Source organism: Mobula birostris, chromosome 22, assembly GCF_030028105.1.
Source record: "Mobula birostris isolate sMobBir1 chromosome 22, sMobBir1.hap1, whole genome shotgun sequence".
NCBI classification, from domain to species: domain Eukaryota; kingdom Metazoa; phylum Chordata; class Chondrichthyes; order Myliobatiformes; family Myliobatidae; genus Mobula; species Mobula birostris.
The window spans coordinates 55,819,443-55,836,501 of record NC_092391.1 but is presented as its reverse complement, the minus strand read 5'-3'; the positions used below and the strand labels follow the sequence as shown (position 1 = coordinate 55,836,501).

The window sequence follows — 17,059 nt, the reverse complement described above, 5'->3', positions numbered from 1 at the left end:
TAATAAAATGCTTATCTAAAACTCTGACAAACTTCTATAGATGTCTGGTGGAGAGTATACTGACTGACTGCATCATGGCCTGGTATGAGAACACCAATGCTCTTGAATGGAAAATCCTACAAAAAGTAGTGGATACAGCCCAGTCCATCATGGTAAAGCCCTCTCAACCAGTGAGCACATCTACATGAAACACTATTGTAGGAAAGCAGCATCCATCATCAGAGATCCCACCACCCCAGGACATGCTCCCTTGTCACTGCTGCCATCAGAAGGGAGGTACAGGAGCCTCAGAACTCACACCACCAGGTTCAGGAATAGTTATTACCTCTCAACCATCAGGCTCTTGAACCAAAGGAGATAATTTCACTCAGCTTAACTTGCCCCATCATTGAAATGTTCCCACCTTCAATGTTCACACACTCATGTTCAAAGACTCTTTATTTCATGTTCTCGATAATTATTGCTTGTTTAGTTACTATTTTTTTTGTATTTGCACAGTTTGTCTTCTGCACTCTAGTTGAATGGTCTTCATTGATTCTGTTATGGTTATTATTCTATAGATTTGCCTAGAGGAAAATGAATCTCAGGTTTGTATATGGTGACATAGATGTACTTTGAACTTTGAACCTTAAGTCTTTTGCACACTGGTTGAATGCCCAAGTTGGTGCAGCCTCATTGATTCTATTATGGCTACTATTTCAGTGATTTATTGAGTATGCCCACAAGAAAATGAATCTCAAGGCTATATATAGTGACATATATATGCTTTGCTAATACATTTACTTTGAACTTAATAACCACACAAGGAGAAGTATATTTCTGTCAGATGTGGTTCAATAGAAATTAATTCCCATGCATCAACATAATGCTTGAAAACTTGATATACTGGATTTATAGTTCACTGATACTTTCAATATAGTTCAGCCCTCCTTAGAACACACCAGCTAACGGGTTCTGGAGAGAAACAAGGATGGAGAGGGTTTTATGACTTCTTGCATATTGCCCCCCTTTTAAAACTATTAGCCTGCTGAAAACATCACTGAAATGCATGCACTTTAAAAAAAAACTGGCACTCTCACACTCATTAAGACTGACTACAAATTAATCTCACTCTCAGCATCGATATTGAGTTTGGTGGTGGATTACATATGAGACAATATGGAAGAAAAGTGGTTGCAAATGAGACAAGACAAATGTATGTGGAAGATGGGTTCGGTATCTCTTACCCTGCACCGTTGGCATGAGTTGCTGTAAGGGAACTATAGCTGGAGATCCTAAAGTAGTCACAGTTGTGTGCTGGAAAACCATTCCATGGCGACCACCTTCTATCCGTGGCCTTTTATTCTGATCTGAAGTCAAAAGCAAAACACAGAGTTCGCAATATTATGCAGTAAAAAAAAAACTCACTGAAGCACTTCCCCTTCAACGTCATTTGCGGACTTGTTCATGCATGAGACTTCCAATTCTTGGCCAAATTCTTTAACTGTTTCAAAAATCACAAACTGAAGGATATGCAAATGATCTGAGGGCGAAGTACTGTACAGCCACAACATCTCACGTTCACGATGCTTTCAATGGCCAAACTAACGGTGCCTTCCAACAAGGGTTGCAATATATTGAAAGTATCAGTACTTTGGTGTAATGGGTCATTCCTTTATTACATCACATTATTTGCAGAATGCACTCACTGAATGGCACTCCGGCTAGTGACATAGTCACACTTTCCACAGCATGAAGATCTGAGGAAGCTCTTTAGGATTTTTCCAAACTTAAAATTAAAAAAAAAAATTATCAGGAGCATTCATTAGTTTTATCAAGAGAGCATTGTATAAGAAACAAGTAACGTGATACACATTAGAATATGATCTTTACAGATTCCAATCGCCACTACCTGCATACTAGTTCCTTTCAATATACTTAAATGCACAAAACCAATATGTATCACGCCTATATAAAGGCAGCAATTTATCCCATTTATTTTTGGTTAACTTATTTATTACGGTGGAATAAAAGAACTTTATGCACGCTTTGACAATGAATAGATTTATTTTATGTTTTATTTATTAACATACAGCATGGATTATGCCCTTCCGGCCCTTCGAGCCAAGCCACCCAGCAATTCTTCAATTTAATCCTATCCTAATCATGGGACAAACCTACCAACTGGTACACCTTTGGACTGTGGGAGGAAATCCATGCAGCTATGGGGAGAATTACAAGCAGTGACGGGAAATGATTCCGGGATTGCTGGTACTGTAAGGTGTGCTGTACTAACCACTACGCTACCGTGACGCCCCTAGTGAGTTGTGGGCACTCTATGTTGGTGCTGGAAGCGGGGTGACACTTGGGCTGCCCAGTACAATCCTTGCATATTTGATTTGACACAAACAATGCTAAACTTTAGAAAAGCTCATCTTTAATCTTTTCATTGAAACAAAATACACTGAGGGGTGAATAGAATAGAACAGAACTTTATCGTCATTGCTCAAGACAAGATTGGGTGCTACTCCAGTCCGTGTAAAACAGATTGAACAGACAGGGTCTGGGATGGGATGGGTCTTCAGTGATGTTATGAGTATGCTGCTGGCATCGAGAGTTGTAGATTGTCTCCAGATCCCAATGATGTGCTGAGCTATCCAAATCATCTGTTGGAGTGCTTTATGAACTGCCTTGCTGCAGCTAGAGTACCACACTATCATTCCACATGTCAGTATGCTCTCCATCGATAAAAGCTGGCCTGAGATAAAGCACGAAATAGGGCCTTCTGGACCACGTGCAGCACCGCTAATCAACTCACAGATTTAACGCTCGCCTAATCGTGGGACAATTTACAATAACCTATTAACCTACTAACCAGTACTTCTGAAAAACAGATTCTTCCCGGGGGCTGCTGTGCAGCTGAATAATGCTACACCCCACTTGCTAGTGGCCATTGAGTGCAATGGACCATCAAAGTCACTTATTGCATGGAAATATGAGAATTTTTTAAGATTAAGCTGCACTGCTTTAACTGTTTTGAAAATATCTGTTTTGCACAGACTAGAGTGGCACCGCAATCTCGTTGTCTTGAGCAATGACAATAAAATTCTGTTCTATTTAGATTGTGGGAGGAAACTGGAGCAGCGGGAGGAACGGACAAACTTTCTTAGAGGATGCAGGAATTGAACTCTGAACTCCAATGCCCCAAGCTGTAATAGCGTTGTGCTAACCACTGTGTTACTGTAGGAAGGCACAGGGACTCAACAAACCAGAGACTGTGAGACTAAATTTGGATTAGATCTCAACTGGTCCATTTTGCAGAATGATTCTAAATAATATTCAAGGTTCAAGGTACATTTATTATCAAAGTATGTATGCAGTATACAACTCTGAGATTCCTCTTCTCTAGGCAGCCACAAAACAAAGAAAACCATGAAAGCCCATTCAAAGAAAAACATCAACCCTCCTCCATACACAAAAAAAAACAAATCTCGCAAATGACAACAAGAACATCAAAGACACCCACGCACAAAAAAACAAATCATGCAAACCCCAAACACCCTACACACAAAAAAACTAATTGCGCAAACAGAAAATGGAACTGCAAATTGAAAAATTACAAAGCAGATAAAAATATATAAAATAGTTTAGTTTTAAATTAAATGTTCAGATAAAGGGTTACATTCGCAGCACTAAAACTATAGAAATTTTGTCTGTATACAGTGGATTCCAGTCAATTGGACCATCGGTTAATCACGACAGTTGCTTATTTGGGACAACTCTTAAAGAACAAATTGGGAAAACTGGCAGGATTTGCTTTGTTTAATTGGGGCAGGATACTGCTGCCGAACAGTTTCTAACTAGCGTTAGTTGCCTTCACTTGCGTGGACAATAAGACACCACACCATACTTAGAGCAAGTGGGTTTGAAATAGAGTCAGTTGCTTGTGCTTGTGTTTGAAAATCAATGATTTTTGTCACTAATAGTTGGAGAGAAATAAGCAGTTAAGGCAATTCGGAATAGTTTTAGCTTGGAAATGCCAGAAACAGCCGAGTGAGAAAATTGAATGATTTCACTATTTCAACAAGTTAGGAACTACGAAAAGTTTGAAGGTATCGACAATCATCTTGAATGTTACAATTAAAATGAAGATTTGAAGGATGCAGTCATTGATAACATTATATGAAGGCAATCTATTATCTGCACTTAGTGTCTGCGCTGATTTTGTTCATTTACAGTCAATCAAAAGAACACAGCAGCATACATTGGATGAATTCCGCTGCTGATAACCATTAGGAACTAATACACAGATTTGTAGTAATGGAGTAGTATTGATAGTGTCCTAATTTATTTTGTATTTAATGTAAATACATAATTTACATTATGACGGTTGAAGATGTTTGGTAAGGGTCCCCAAATCCTAAGAACTTTCTACATGGACACAATTGAGAGCATCCTGATTGGCTGCATCACTGCCTGGTATGGGAACTCTAAACCGCAGTGCAGACAGCCCAGCGCATCTGTAGATGTGAACTTCCCACTATTCAGGACATTTTCAAAGACAGGTGTATAAAAAAGGCCCAAAGGATCATTGGGGACCCGAGTCACCTCAACCACAAACTGTTCCAGCTGCTACTATCCGGGAACAGTATAGCAGCATAAAAGCCAGGATCATCAGGGTCCGGGACAGCTTCTTCCACCAGGCCATTAGACTGCTTAATTCATGCTGACGCAACTGTATTTCTATGTTATACAGAGTATCCTGTTGTACATAATATTTATTATAAATTACTATAAATTACACATTGCACATTTAGATTGAGACATAACGTAAACTCCTCATGTATTTGAGGGATGTAAGTAATAAAGTCAATGCAATTCAAATTTGTTACTTAGTTAAGCAGTAGCCTGTCTTTTTTTTGTACCTTTTTAACTATTTCCATGAAACTTTGGCTAATTGGGGCAGTCAGTTAATTGGGCCAGAATGTACTGGTCCTGATATGCCACAATTAACCAGAATCCACTATACAGTCTTAACATTTGCCAAATCACTTCAAGTCATTAAGCTCTATTTATTAACCAATAACTAAACATTATTTTAATCAGTTTCCCTTTATCCACCAGACGAAGACCTGCCACACTAGAAATACAGAAGATGGAATGGCTTTCACAACTACATTTTACATTAATAATTATTTGTATTTCATTCACAAAAGTTGTTACATTTTACATTTTACTGACAGTAAATTCATTGACACATATTACACAGGCTATTCTTGAAGTGATTGAATTGATATATTAAAGCTGTCCCCAAGTACACATAGCTGACATATATGACATATATATTTACTCACTAATTTAAGTTTCAAACCCAGAAACAAATAGAACCTCAGAACTTTGTAGTAACTTTGTTAAGGCAACCTTCAAGAAGATATGTCCACCTGTACCGATTCAAAACTACAAGTCACAACTTTATTTTATTTAGAGATACAGCATGGAACAGACCCTCCTGGCCCAATGAGCTGCTACGCCCAACAACCCACTGATTTAATCCTAGCCTAATCATGGGACAACTTACAGTGACTAATTGACCTACTAACTGTCCCTGGTACGTCACTGGGCGGGAAGAAACTAGAGCACCCGGAGGAAGCCCATGTGCAAATGGGAAGGGGCATACAAAGCATCACACGCAAAACACTGGAGGAACTCAGCAGGCCAGGCAGTACCAATGGAAAAGAGTAAACAGTCAACGTTTCGGGCAGAGACTCTTCATCAGGACTGGAAAGGAAGGGGAAGACACCAAAAGAAAGGCTGGAAAGGAAGGAATCTGATAGGATGGGAGAGTAGACCATAGAGAAAAGCGAAGGAGAAGAGGACCCAGGGGGAGGTGATAGGCAGGTGAGAAGAGCTAAGAGGTTAGAGTGGGGAATAGAAGAGGAGGGGAGGGGAGGGGGATTTCCAGCACCTGCAGATTTTCTTGTGTAAGAGTCATACAAACTTGCTTAGAGAACACTGAAACTGAACTCCAAACCCCGACACCCAGAGCTGTAATAGCGTTGCACTAACCACTCCACTATCACAGTGCCTCTGTAAGATGGCCACCAACAAATGCAACAAGAAATTCAAGAGAAACCTCTTTACCAGACCATGCACAGCTCACTCCCACTGAGAGAAACTGTATTCTAACTGATGGAAACTGGGCAAGCAAACAGAAACATGCACTGAAGAAGTACCTCAAATACAAAGGGGGTAAGATCATACTAAACATTAGCATTAGCACTAGCACAGAGCACGAAGTCAAGGTCACAGAGGACTGACAAGCTACAGGAGGTAAGAGTAATAATGTAAGGTATCAGAACCACCCCAATCATTATTGCTATTTAATGTGAAAATAGATCTACCTCAACTTTATCGTTCTATCGTCTTGTCAATAGATCTTGTACATAGATATCAACAAGAATTACCACACTGGAAGCTTCTCTGTCTTAATTGTGACATCCTAGGTTCTGCAAAACAGCCATTTTTTCACTGTACAACAGTTCATAAGAGTCCTAGAACAGTATTAATAGTCCATGCTCAACTATGAATCTGCCTAGTCCAATCGACCTGCACCTCCATACCCCTCTCATCCAGGTACCTATCCAAACTTCTCTTCAATGTTGAGATCGATCTTTCATCCACCATTTCCACGGGCAGCTCGTTCCACACTCTCACTCTTCTGCATGTAGTTCTCCCTCATGTTCCCCTTAAACAGTTCACCTTTCACCATTAACTCATGACCTCTAGTTCTATTCTCACCCAACCTCAGTGGAAGAAGCCTGCTTACATTTACCCTATCTATACCCCTCATAATTTTTTTATACTTCTATCATTCTCCTACACACCAGAGAATAAAGACGAGGGAACATACACCAGTCCTCATTGAGGAATCAGAAATAGAGAGAGTGAGCAATGTCAAGTTCCTGGCTGTCAATACCTCTGAGGATCTTTCCTGGACCCAACATATTGATGAAGCTACAAAGAATGCACAACAACCACCATATTTCATTGGGAGTTTGAGAAGATTCGCGATGTCACCAAAGACTCTCTAAAAGTTCTACAGGTGTACCATAGAGAACATTCTAACTGGCTGCATTACTATCTGGTATGGGGGCGGGGGGAGCACAGGACTGAAATAAGCTTCAGAGTGTTGTAAACTTAGTCAGCTCCATCACAGGCACCAGCCTCCATAGCATACAGGACATCTTCAAGGAGCAATGCCTCAAAAAGGCAGCATCCATCATTCAGGACCCCCATCACCCAGGTTATGCCTATTCTCATTGCTACCACTCAGGAAAGAGGTACAGAAGCTAATTCATGGTCGTTTTCTCGATTATTATGTATTGCATTGTACTGCTGCTACAAAGACAATAAATTTCATGACATATGCCGGTGATATTAAACCTTAGTCTGATTCTGAATTAACTCTGCCATAAACTGGGAATATCAATATACCTATCAAATAATTTTACTGTACTGAAACATTAAAGTACATCCTCTAACAGACACTTAAAAATGTAAGATTAATGCTATATACTCATGATAAAGCAAATTTGAATAGTGATCTATCATTCAAGGACACTTTAACTCTGATCTTAAGTTCAATAACTACAAATCAGCTAATCCTAGGATTCAATACAGGATTGGTCTACAAGTCTGTGGAACAGTCAGCTGGGAAAGAACACTTTGGTAACCACAACCAGCATACCATGGCTGATACCTTGGTAAAACATAATGATTATTAGAGTAACTCTAACAATGCTAATTTGCATTTGCATGAACTTGAATTACTCTAAAACACAGCTTCTTCCAAAGCTGGACTAAATGGCTGAGTAGGAAGGGCAATAAAAGAAAGGATTACAGTTGGTCGATTGCTGAGGACTGACAGTTTCTACCCCATATACACACAATCTCCTCCCTCTTTTTTAGTTTCCAAAATGCAGATGCTCATAGGCACTGAACTATTGAAGTTCAGTAGTATTGGAAACCACTGCTTTCTTAAATAATACTTTTTATAAGATTTACTTTTTAACAACTCGTGTTTTTTTCACAATATGTGGTGGTTCATCCCCACTCACTGGGAGAAAGCGGTATAGCAGCTAAACTAACGGTTTATCACCTTTCTCATTTTTCACTGGCTAAGTACTAGCACATTATCCACATGATGTAATTGTTTTAATTACGTAGCCTCTAACTAGTTTATCCCTATCCAAAGAATTTCTTAACCTATCCATAAAAGTGATGGATTTTACAGAGGCACCACCTTTATTTCTTTGTCTTCACATCCATTCACCTCTTAACATTGTTCCTCCTCAGCTTTGTTTAGTTTATTTAGTATATGTATGTTTGTTTGCACTTTAAAATAAACTGAAATCTTCATGAAGACTGTTTGTCATTCCTGACTGCCAGAAGAACCCCAAAGAACAGAAAATAAACAGAGTTCCAATAGTAGGTTCTGGTTAATTGGGCTATTGCTTAATTGGACAGCTGCTTATTTGGGACAGTTCTTAAAGAACAAAAGCTAATGGAGAAAACAGCAGGATTTCCTCCATTGATCTCTGTTCCCTCCTGTGATTTTTGTTACTGATAGTTGGCGAGAAATGAGCAGCAACACAATTCAGAACTGTTTTGCTCCTGTGGTTTCAAACATCCTGCGGTTCTAAATTGACCAAGATGACGTCGCGCTCAGACACACTTCATCTCCAGGTCTTTTGCTATGATCGAAAAACGCTACTGGCTATTAAATTTACTGGGTACAGCAATTCCACCATGCTAGTGAACTGTTGGACTGCAGAGGACCTCTCTGCAGCTTAGGCTTATTGTACATGCCATTGCCTGCTTCTCACTTCCGTGAGCAGTAGGAAGGAGTGCACAAGGAAACAAAAAAGGGGAAAACATGCTGGAATCTGGGAACGACTTGGGTCGAAGCCCTTTAGGCCGGCTCTTCCCTCATTCTTACTGGCAGATGTCCATTCACTTTAAAATAAACTGGACTACCTGCACCTGAGCCCGAACCAGCAAGAGAAAAACATCAGCACATTCGTTCTCATGGAATCATGGCTCATGAATCCATCCAAGACATGGTCATCCATCTGGAGGGTTTCAGCATGTTTTGGGCTGACAGGAATCCAGCGATCTCAGGCAAGACCCATGGTGGCGGTATCTGTATTTACATAAACAAGAACTGGTGTACAGATGCTTTAGCAGTGGTGTCCCATTGTTCACCGACGATTGAGTTCATATTTGTGAAGTGCCTAATGTTTTATATCCTGAGGGGGTTCACTACAATTGTGTTGGTAGCTGTATATATCCCCCCTCTGCGTGAGCTCGACAGCATCATCAGCGACTTCAAACCAAACACCCCGATGGTATCTTCTTCATTATCCTAGGCCATTTTAACTATGTGAACCTAAAGTCAGTCCTGCCTAAATTCCACCAGCATGTTGATTTTGCTACCAGAGATGAAAATACACTAGACCTGGTTTACACTAACATACCAGGTGCCTATAAAGCAGTCCCTCGAGCCCACATTGGACTCTTGGATCACTTATCTGTCATGTTAATTCCAGCATACAAACCAGTGGTCAGGTGGGTCAAAGGTGATGAAAACCTGGCCAGAGGGTGCAATCTCTATACTGCAGCACTGCTTTGATAAATACAAACTGAAGAATGTTCAGGGAGACTGCTATCTATGGCAACCATGTTAACATCGAGGAATATGTGGATTCTGTGACCAGTTACATAGAGAAGTGTGCTGTACTATTCTAAGTTTTAGGTACTGAGGATGCTACCATCATGAAACACATGTGAGTAAGGGCAAATCAGAAGCCATGGCTTCCTGCAGAGATCCATGTCAGGCTGAGGGATCGTGATGTTGCTTTTAGATCAGGGGGAAGTGACAGCTCTTAGGGAAGTAAGAATTGTGCTTTCCCACTCCATCAGGAAGGTGAAATAGCAGCATCCTCAGAGAATTTACAACCACTTCTGCAATACCAGAGACACTAGGTGCATGTGGCAGGGAACTCAGAGGATCACAGACAAGTCTACCCTGTGTGTCAGTGACCAGGATGCTTCACTCCCTGAGCACCTGAATGTCTTCTACGCCCGGTTTGGTGTACAGAACAAAGGGTCAGGCGAGGAAGGCACCTCTCCTCCCAGGAGCAGACACTCCGTCTGACTGAAACTGAGGTGAGGAAGACCCCACCCAGAGTCAACCCACGCAAAGCTGAAGGACCCGATAATGTACCGAGTCGAGCTCTGAAAGATTCGCAGCCCAGCTGATGGATATACAGTGGTGCTAGAAAGTTCGTGAACTCTTTAGAATTTTCCCTATTTCTGCATAAATATGACCTAAAATGTGATCAGACCTTCACTTAAGTCCTAAAACTAGATAGAGAACCCAATTAAATAAACAACACAAAAAACATTACATACCAGGCAGATGGTGTACAAACAGAAGAAATTTAACACTGTTGTTACTCTCCCTAGGAGTGATCAACCAACAAAAATTAGTTCAAGAGCAAGCCGTATAATATTCCAAGAGGTCTCAAAGAACCCCAGGATAACATCTAAGGAGCTATAGGCCTCTCTTGATTTGGCTAACATCAGTGTTCATCAGTTTACTATCAAGCAAACACTGAACAACAATGGTGTGCATGGTAGGATTGCAAGGAAAAAGCCATTATTCTCCAAGAAGAACTTTGCTGCCTGTCTAAAATTTGCTAAAGACCATGTGGATAAGCCAGAAGGCTTTTGGAAGAATGTTCTATGGATGAATGAGTCCAAAGTAGAACTTTTTGGCTTAAATGAGAAGCATAATGTCTGGCAAAAAGTGAACAATGCATTCCAATAGAAGAATCTCATCCCATTTGTGAAACCTGGTGGTGGCAGTGTCATGGTTTGGGCCTGCTTTGCTGCCTAGGAAACCAGGATGGCTTGTCATCATTAATGGAACTACGAATTCTGAATTGTACCAGTAAATTCTACAGGAAAACGTCAGGGTATCTGTCCATGAACCGAAGCTCAAGAGAAAGTGGATCATGCAGCAAGGCAACAACACTAAACAAGTCAGTCTACCAACGAATGCTTAAAGTCAAAGAAATTTTACATTTTGGAATGGCCTTAGTCCTACAGAAATGTTGTGGAAGGACCTGAAGCACGCAGTTCATACAAGGAAACCCACCAACATCCCAGAGTTGAAGCAGTTTTGTAAGAAGGAATGTCCTAAAATTCCTCCAAACCTATTTGTAGAAGTGATCAACAGTTACCTGAAACATTTGTTTGAAGTTATTGCTGTTTAAGGGGGTCATACCAGTTACTGAAAGCAAAGGTTCACGTACTTTTTCAGCAAATACATGTAACATTGGATCATTTTTCTCAATAAATAAATTAAAAAGTATAATATTTTGTGTTATTTGTTCAAGTGGGTTCTCTTCATCTAGTTTTAGGACTTGCGTGAAGATCTGTTTACAGTTTAGGTCATATTTGTGCAGTAACAGAGAAAATTCTAAAGGGTTCACAAACTTTCTAGCACCACTGTATTCAACATCTCTCTGGAACAATCCATTGTCCCTTTGGTTTTCAGGGCGGCAACCATTATTCCAGTGCCAAAGGCGGTGACAGTAACCTGCACAAATGACTATTGTCTGGTGGCATTGACATCAACCATTATGAAATGCTGCGAGAGGCTGGTCATGGAGTATATTAAAGCTTTTCCTCCGGCTACACTGGACCCTTTCCAGTTCACTTATTGCTTAAATCGATCCACTGATGATATAATAGCCTCTGCCCTCCACTCTGTCCTGTCCCACCTGGAAAATGGGGTCTCATATGCCAGACTGCTGTTTTATAGACTTCAGTCCAGCATTCAACACTATCATGCCCCAGGAACTGGTGGGGAAACTGTCCTCACTGGGTCTCAAAACCTCCCTCTGCAATTGGATACTGGGCTTCTTAACAGTAAAGCCACAGTCAATCTACATGGGCAGCAACGTCTCTCATCCCATTAAGCTGAGACTGGCGCTCCCCAAGGCTGTGTGCTCAGCCTGCTGCTGTTCATACTACTGACACACGATTGTGTCACAGGATCCAGCTCCAGCCGTGTCATCAAGTTTGCAGATGACACAACAGTGGCTGGCCTTATCAAGAATGATGATGAGACAGAGCGCAGAGAGGAATTGGGAGTGGCTAGTGGATTGGTGTGAGAAGAACAACTAAGTCTGAACATGAAGAAGGCAAAGGAAATGACTGTGGACTCCAAGAAGGTGCAGACAAACCATCCCCCTCTGTAAATACATGGCTTCTCACACCGTTCCTGGGAATTCACATCATGAATTACCTTATCTGGTTCCTTAATATCACCTCCCCGAACAAGACAGCACAGTAGTGCCTCTACTTCCTAAGACAATTGAGGCAAGCAAAGCCCTCACCTCCCACCCTCTCCCCATCTTAACTGTGTTTTACAGGAGCATCATTGAGAGCGCCCTAACGAGTTGCACCGCCATCTGGTATGGGAGCAGTTGAACATTAGACCAGAAGCCCCTACAAAGGTCTGTGAGAACAGCTAAGAAGATCATAGGGGTCTCCTTACCAACCAACAAGGTCATTTATCAGGAGCGCTGCATATGCAGGGCCCTTAGTATTATTAAGGATCCCACCCATCCATCCAGTATCCTCTTTGACTTTTTACCATCAGGAAGGAGACTGCAATGCATAAAAACAAGAACAGTCAGGATGAGGAACAGTTTCTTCCCCTAGGCCATTAGGCTTCTGAACTCCCGGCCGATGTGTCACTGGTTAATCTGCTCCAATATTTAAAACTAATGCACTTTAGTTTGTTATTTATATGTGATTCATCAGAAGATTTCATTCTTACCTTCATAAATTATCGTGTGTTATATGTACTACTGTGCTTTACAACCTGGTTGGAAGAAATGTTGTCTCGTTTCTACATACATTATATGGTTATAAACTTTATATACATGTATATAGTTAAATGACAATAAACTTGACTTGACTTGATTCAGGCTTAGAGATGCCAAAAACTGGCAGGAGTGAAAATTAAACAATTTCACTACTTCAATAAGTTAGGAACAGTGTCACTGTTGTCATTAATGACAGGGTGCACTGATGTGCGAAAGCAATATATTGACCAGAGACACTTTAACACTGACCCCTGGAAACTGTAGTCATTGATGGGACTATGGATGCTGTTAGGGTGTACTCTGGAGTTATGGGATACAATAAATATTAATTTCAACAGCAAGCTATCTTCAGATCCAAATGTGAATTGCAGAATGAGTTTAAATTGCAACTTAGAACAATGGTGTTCTTGGAGCTGCAGACTGGGGTCGATTGCAAACCAAGAAACACTCAATGAACTGATATGTCTGCATATGCATGAATGCAGCCCAGAGACAACAGTGATTAGCATTCATTTCGGGTGTCTGAAGTGTTAATGTGAAGATCCAGGTGTTTGAAAATTATATGTAATTCACAGGAAGCATTGGGGATATATTCAAGCCACACCGCCCAGCAATCGCTGATTGAACCCTAGCCTAATCACAGGACAATTTACAATGACCAATTAACCTACCAACCGACATGTCTTTGGACTATGTGATGAAACACGAGCACTCAGAGGAAACCCATGCAGTCATGGGGAAAACATACGAAGCTGCTTACAAACAGCCTTGCGACATCCAGGGAAGAACAGGAAGCAAAAGGAATGCTGCAGGAACATCAGATGAATTGTAGGGCACTAGTGTAATGCAGAAGTTTGTGATAGCAAGATTTGCAACAGCACTCAAAAGCAGAAGTTGAATTAATTCTGAAATTTACAATGTTTACGGGATACGTTTTAGAAGTCTCTTGCTACTTCAGAAGGCAAGAATTATATCAGGTGGTGTGGCAACAAAAAGTTGTATTAAATTATATGAAAAAGAACTTCAATTCTCTTCTTACCATTGCCTTGTGTCCAAACAAGGAACTTTACTCCGCACCTATTACACTGTCATACCTGTGCACAAAAACGAGGAAATGTTCCAAAAAAAAAGAGAAACGTACCTGTTTGAACTAAAGCCTGCTGCCTTTTGAAAGCTTCAATCTCCACTGTGTTGGCCGTGCCTGCCACAGGTGTACCTTGATGCGTCTGCTATGGAAGGACAAAACAAAACGTGTGTTAGAGATGATGCACTGGCAACAGCACGGTGATGCAACAGGATTTAACCCTTCTGATGCCGGAACGATTCACAGACTTGTCAATGCCACATTGACTCCTTACCTGAAACTGTTGCGGCTGCTGCGTTGAAAATGCAGCAGAAACATTAGGGGGAAGCTGTGTTGCTATGGCAACTGGCGTCCCTGTCTGGCCATCCTTTCCTGTCACCACTTTTACCTTAAATAAAAACAATGCATTCATTCACAGGTTCATCACTGAAACATCAAGTCAGAGTGGAGAAAAAAAGAGTAATTTGTATTCCAAGGACAGCCAGGAAACTTCTGTAGGGTCTCTTTTCTTAATTCCTAGGCTTGCTTCACACAATTCAGTGCACTTTGCCACATTGGTTATAAAAATTGCTTCGTGGTTTAAAAATAACAAATGCAAAAGTATTTTTTTTTGCTTAAGCTGTCTATTGTAGTAGCAGCGGCAACTGGAATATAAGCACCAGCATGAATTTGAGGCCAACGATATCAAACTTGAAATTACAAAATGACGATACAAAAATAATCTGTGGGAGGGGAGTGGATATGGCTCGGAACTTTGATCAAGTTTACTTTATATGTCCAGTACCTTCCATTTCTCTAAAAACACAAGAGAAAACCAGGAACTAAATGGTTAATCAATAATTTCTTCAGATTAATCATCAAATATTAACCTACAAATTCTCTAAAGTATGTCCCACTATGTTACACCAGTCTGGAGAAGCAGTCAAACCCTCTTCATCAGATAATGCTGCCATCAGGAAGAAGGTACAAAAGCCTCAGGATTCCTGCTAGCGTAGCAGTTAGCGTTAACGATATTACAGTGTGAGTGACACCACCACACACAACATGCTCTCTTCTCTCGAGTGAAGCTTTCCACTTTGTTTCAGGAGCCTGAATGGTTGAGGGGTAGTAACTGCTCCTGAACTTGGTGGTGCAAGTCCTGAGGCTCCTGGACTTCCTCCTGGTGACAGCAGTGAGAAGACAGCATGACCTGGGTGATGGGGATCTCTGATAATGGATGCTGCTTTCCTACAACAGTGTTTCATGTAGATGTGCTCAGTTGTTGGGAGAGCATTGCCCATGATGCACTGGGCTGAATCCACTATATAAACTATCGATTTAATTTCAATGTACTCCTATCTCAATTTAAGTATTGTACAAATTGCAATCAACAATTTTTACTCTGTTCTGGAAACTTATTGCATCTGGGCAATTCTAGTTAAGAAGATATAATTAAATCCAATAAATCATTGTCAAAATGTTAAAAAAAATCAGATGTAAAGCTCAAGAATGACATTAACGAGTCCTGCGCTACATATAGCACCTTGTAAAAGAATTTATCCCTCAACCCTTTGTTCACTTAAATGAGTATTACAAACAGGGATTTTGATCAATTTCACTGAGAATTTTTAATTGTGAATCACATGCTTCCTTTTTCACAGAAGATTCCAAAAAACAGGAACAATTATAAAGCATGAAAAACTAAAAATTCAGAAACTGGAATGTCAGCAGTTCAAAGGTATTCCTCCCCCTTTGCTCAGTACTTGGTTGAACCACTTCTCACAGCAATTACAGCCAGTAGTCTTTCTGGATAAATCTCTATTAGCATTGCACAACATGATGGAGCAAGATATGCCCATTCCTCCTTGCAAAATTAGTCAAGCTGTGCCAGGTTAGTTGGGAAGCTGCAGTGGACATCAATGTTGAGGTCTTGCCAGCAATGTTCGATCAGGTTAAGGTCAGTACTCTGACTGGGCCACTCAAGGGCATCAATTTTCTTCATATGAAGCCACTCCATGCTTGCTGTGGCAGTGTGCTTTGGGTTGTTGCCCTACTGAGACGAACTTCCTCCCCAGTGTAAGCTTTTTGGCAGGAGCTAGCAGGTTTTTATCCAGGATCTCTCTGTATTTAGCAGCATTCATCTTCCCATCAATCCTGACCAGATTTCCAGTCCCTCCTGCTGAAAGGCAACCCCATAGCACAATGCTACCTCCACCATACTTTATAGAAGGGATGGTGTTACCTGGCTGATATGCAGTATTACATTTACATCACATTTACCACTTAGTGTTGAGGCCAAAATGTTCCACTTCAGTCGCATCTGACCACAAGACCCTCTACATCCTGACAGTATCTTCTAAGTGACACTTTGCAAAGTCCCTATGGACAAGGATATGTTTTTTTTTAGCCAGGGCTTCTTGATTGCCACTCTCCCGTAAATACCTTATTTGTGCAAGGCCCTCAGAGATTGTAGAGCCATGAACTTCATCTGTAGTTGCAATCACTGACTTCTGCAGCTCATTCAAAGTGACTGTTGGCATCAACGTAGCCTCTCTCACAGGTACCATTTTTCTAAGGCGACTAAATTTAGAGGGTGCAACCTGACCTAGACAGTGTGGCTGTGGTTTCAAAATTTTTCCATTTTTTCATGACGGACTGCACCGAGCTCTGAAGTATGTTCAGCGCCTTTGAGATGGTCTTGTATCCTTCCCCAGATTTGTGTTTCTCTACTATCATTTCCCTGATTCAGACCATAAGACCATAAGACAAAGGAGCAGAAGTCAGCCATTCGGCCCATCGAGTCTGCTCCGCCATTTTATCATGAGCTGATCCATTCTCCCATTTAGTCCCACTCCCCTGCCTTCTCACCATAACCTTTGATGCCCTGGCTACTCAGATACCTATCAATCTCTGCCTTAAATACACCCAATGACTTGGCCTCCACTGCCACCCGTGGCAACAAATTCCACAGATTCACCACCCTCTGGCTAAAAAAATTTCTTCGCATTTCTGTTCTGAATGGGCGCCCTTCAATCCTTAAGTCATGCCCTCTCGT

General features: G+C 41.0%; 1 protein-coding gene across 11 annotated transcripts in view; it reads right to left on the bottom strand.

The window, feature by feature from the left end:
- The window catches only part of ep400 (E1A binding protein p400), a 244,722-nt gene that overhangs the window by 179,625 nt on the left and 48,038 nt on the right, over positions 1 to 17,059 (bottom strand). For 9 of the 11 annotated variants that reach the window (XM_072240806.1, XM_072240814.1, XM_072240809.1 and 6 more), the window contains exons 3-5: positions 14,300 to 14,413; positions 14,083 to 14,170; positions 1,227 to 1,349 (exon numbers count right to left, since the gene is read on the bottom strand). In XM_072240806.1, coding sequence (XP_072096907.1) covers positions 1,227 to 1,349; positions 14,083 to 14,170; positions 14,300 to 14,413 — 325 coding nt within the window. The remainder of the gene's footprint in view (positions 1 to 1,226; positions 1,350 to 14,082; positions 14,171 to 14,299; positions 14,414 to 17,059) is intronic. The other 2 variants (XM_072240816.1, XM_072240815.1) reach the window with 2 other exon arrangements.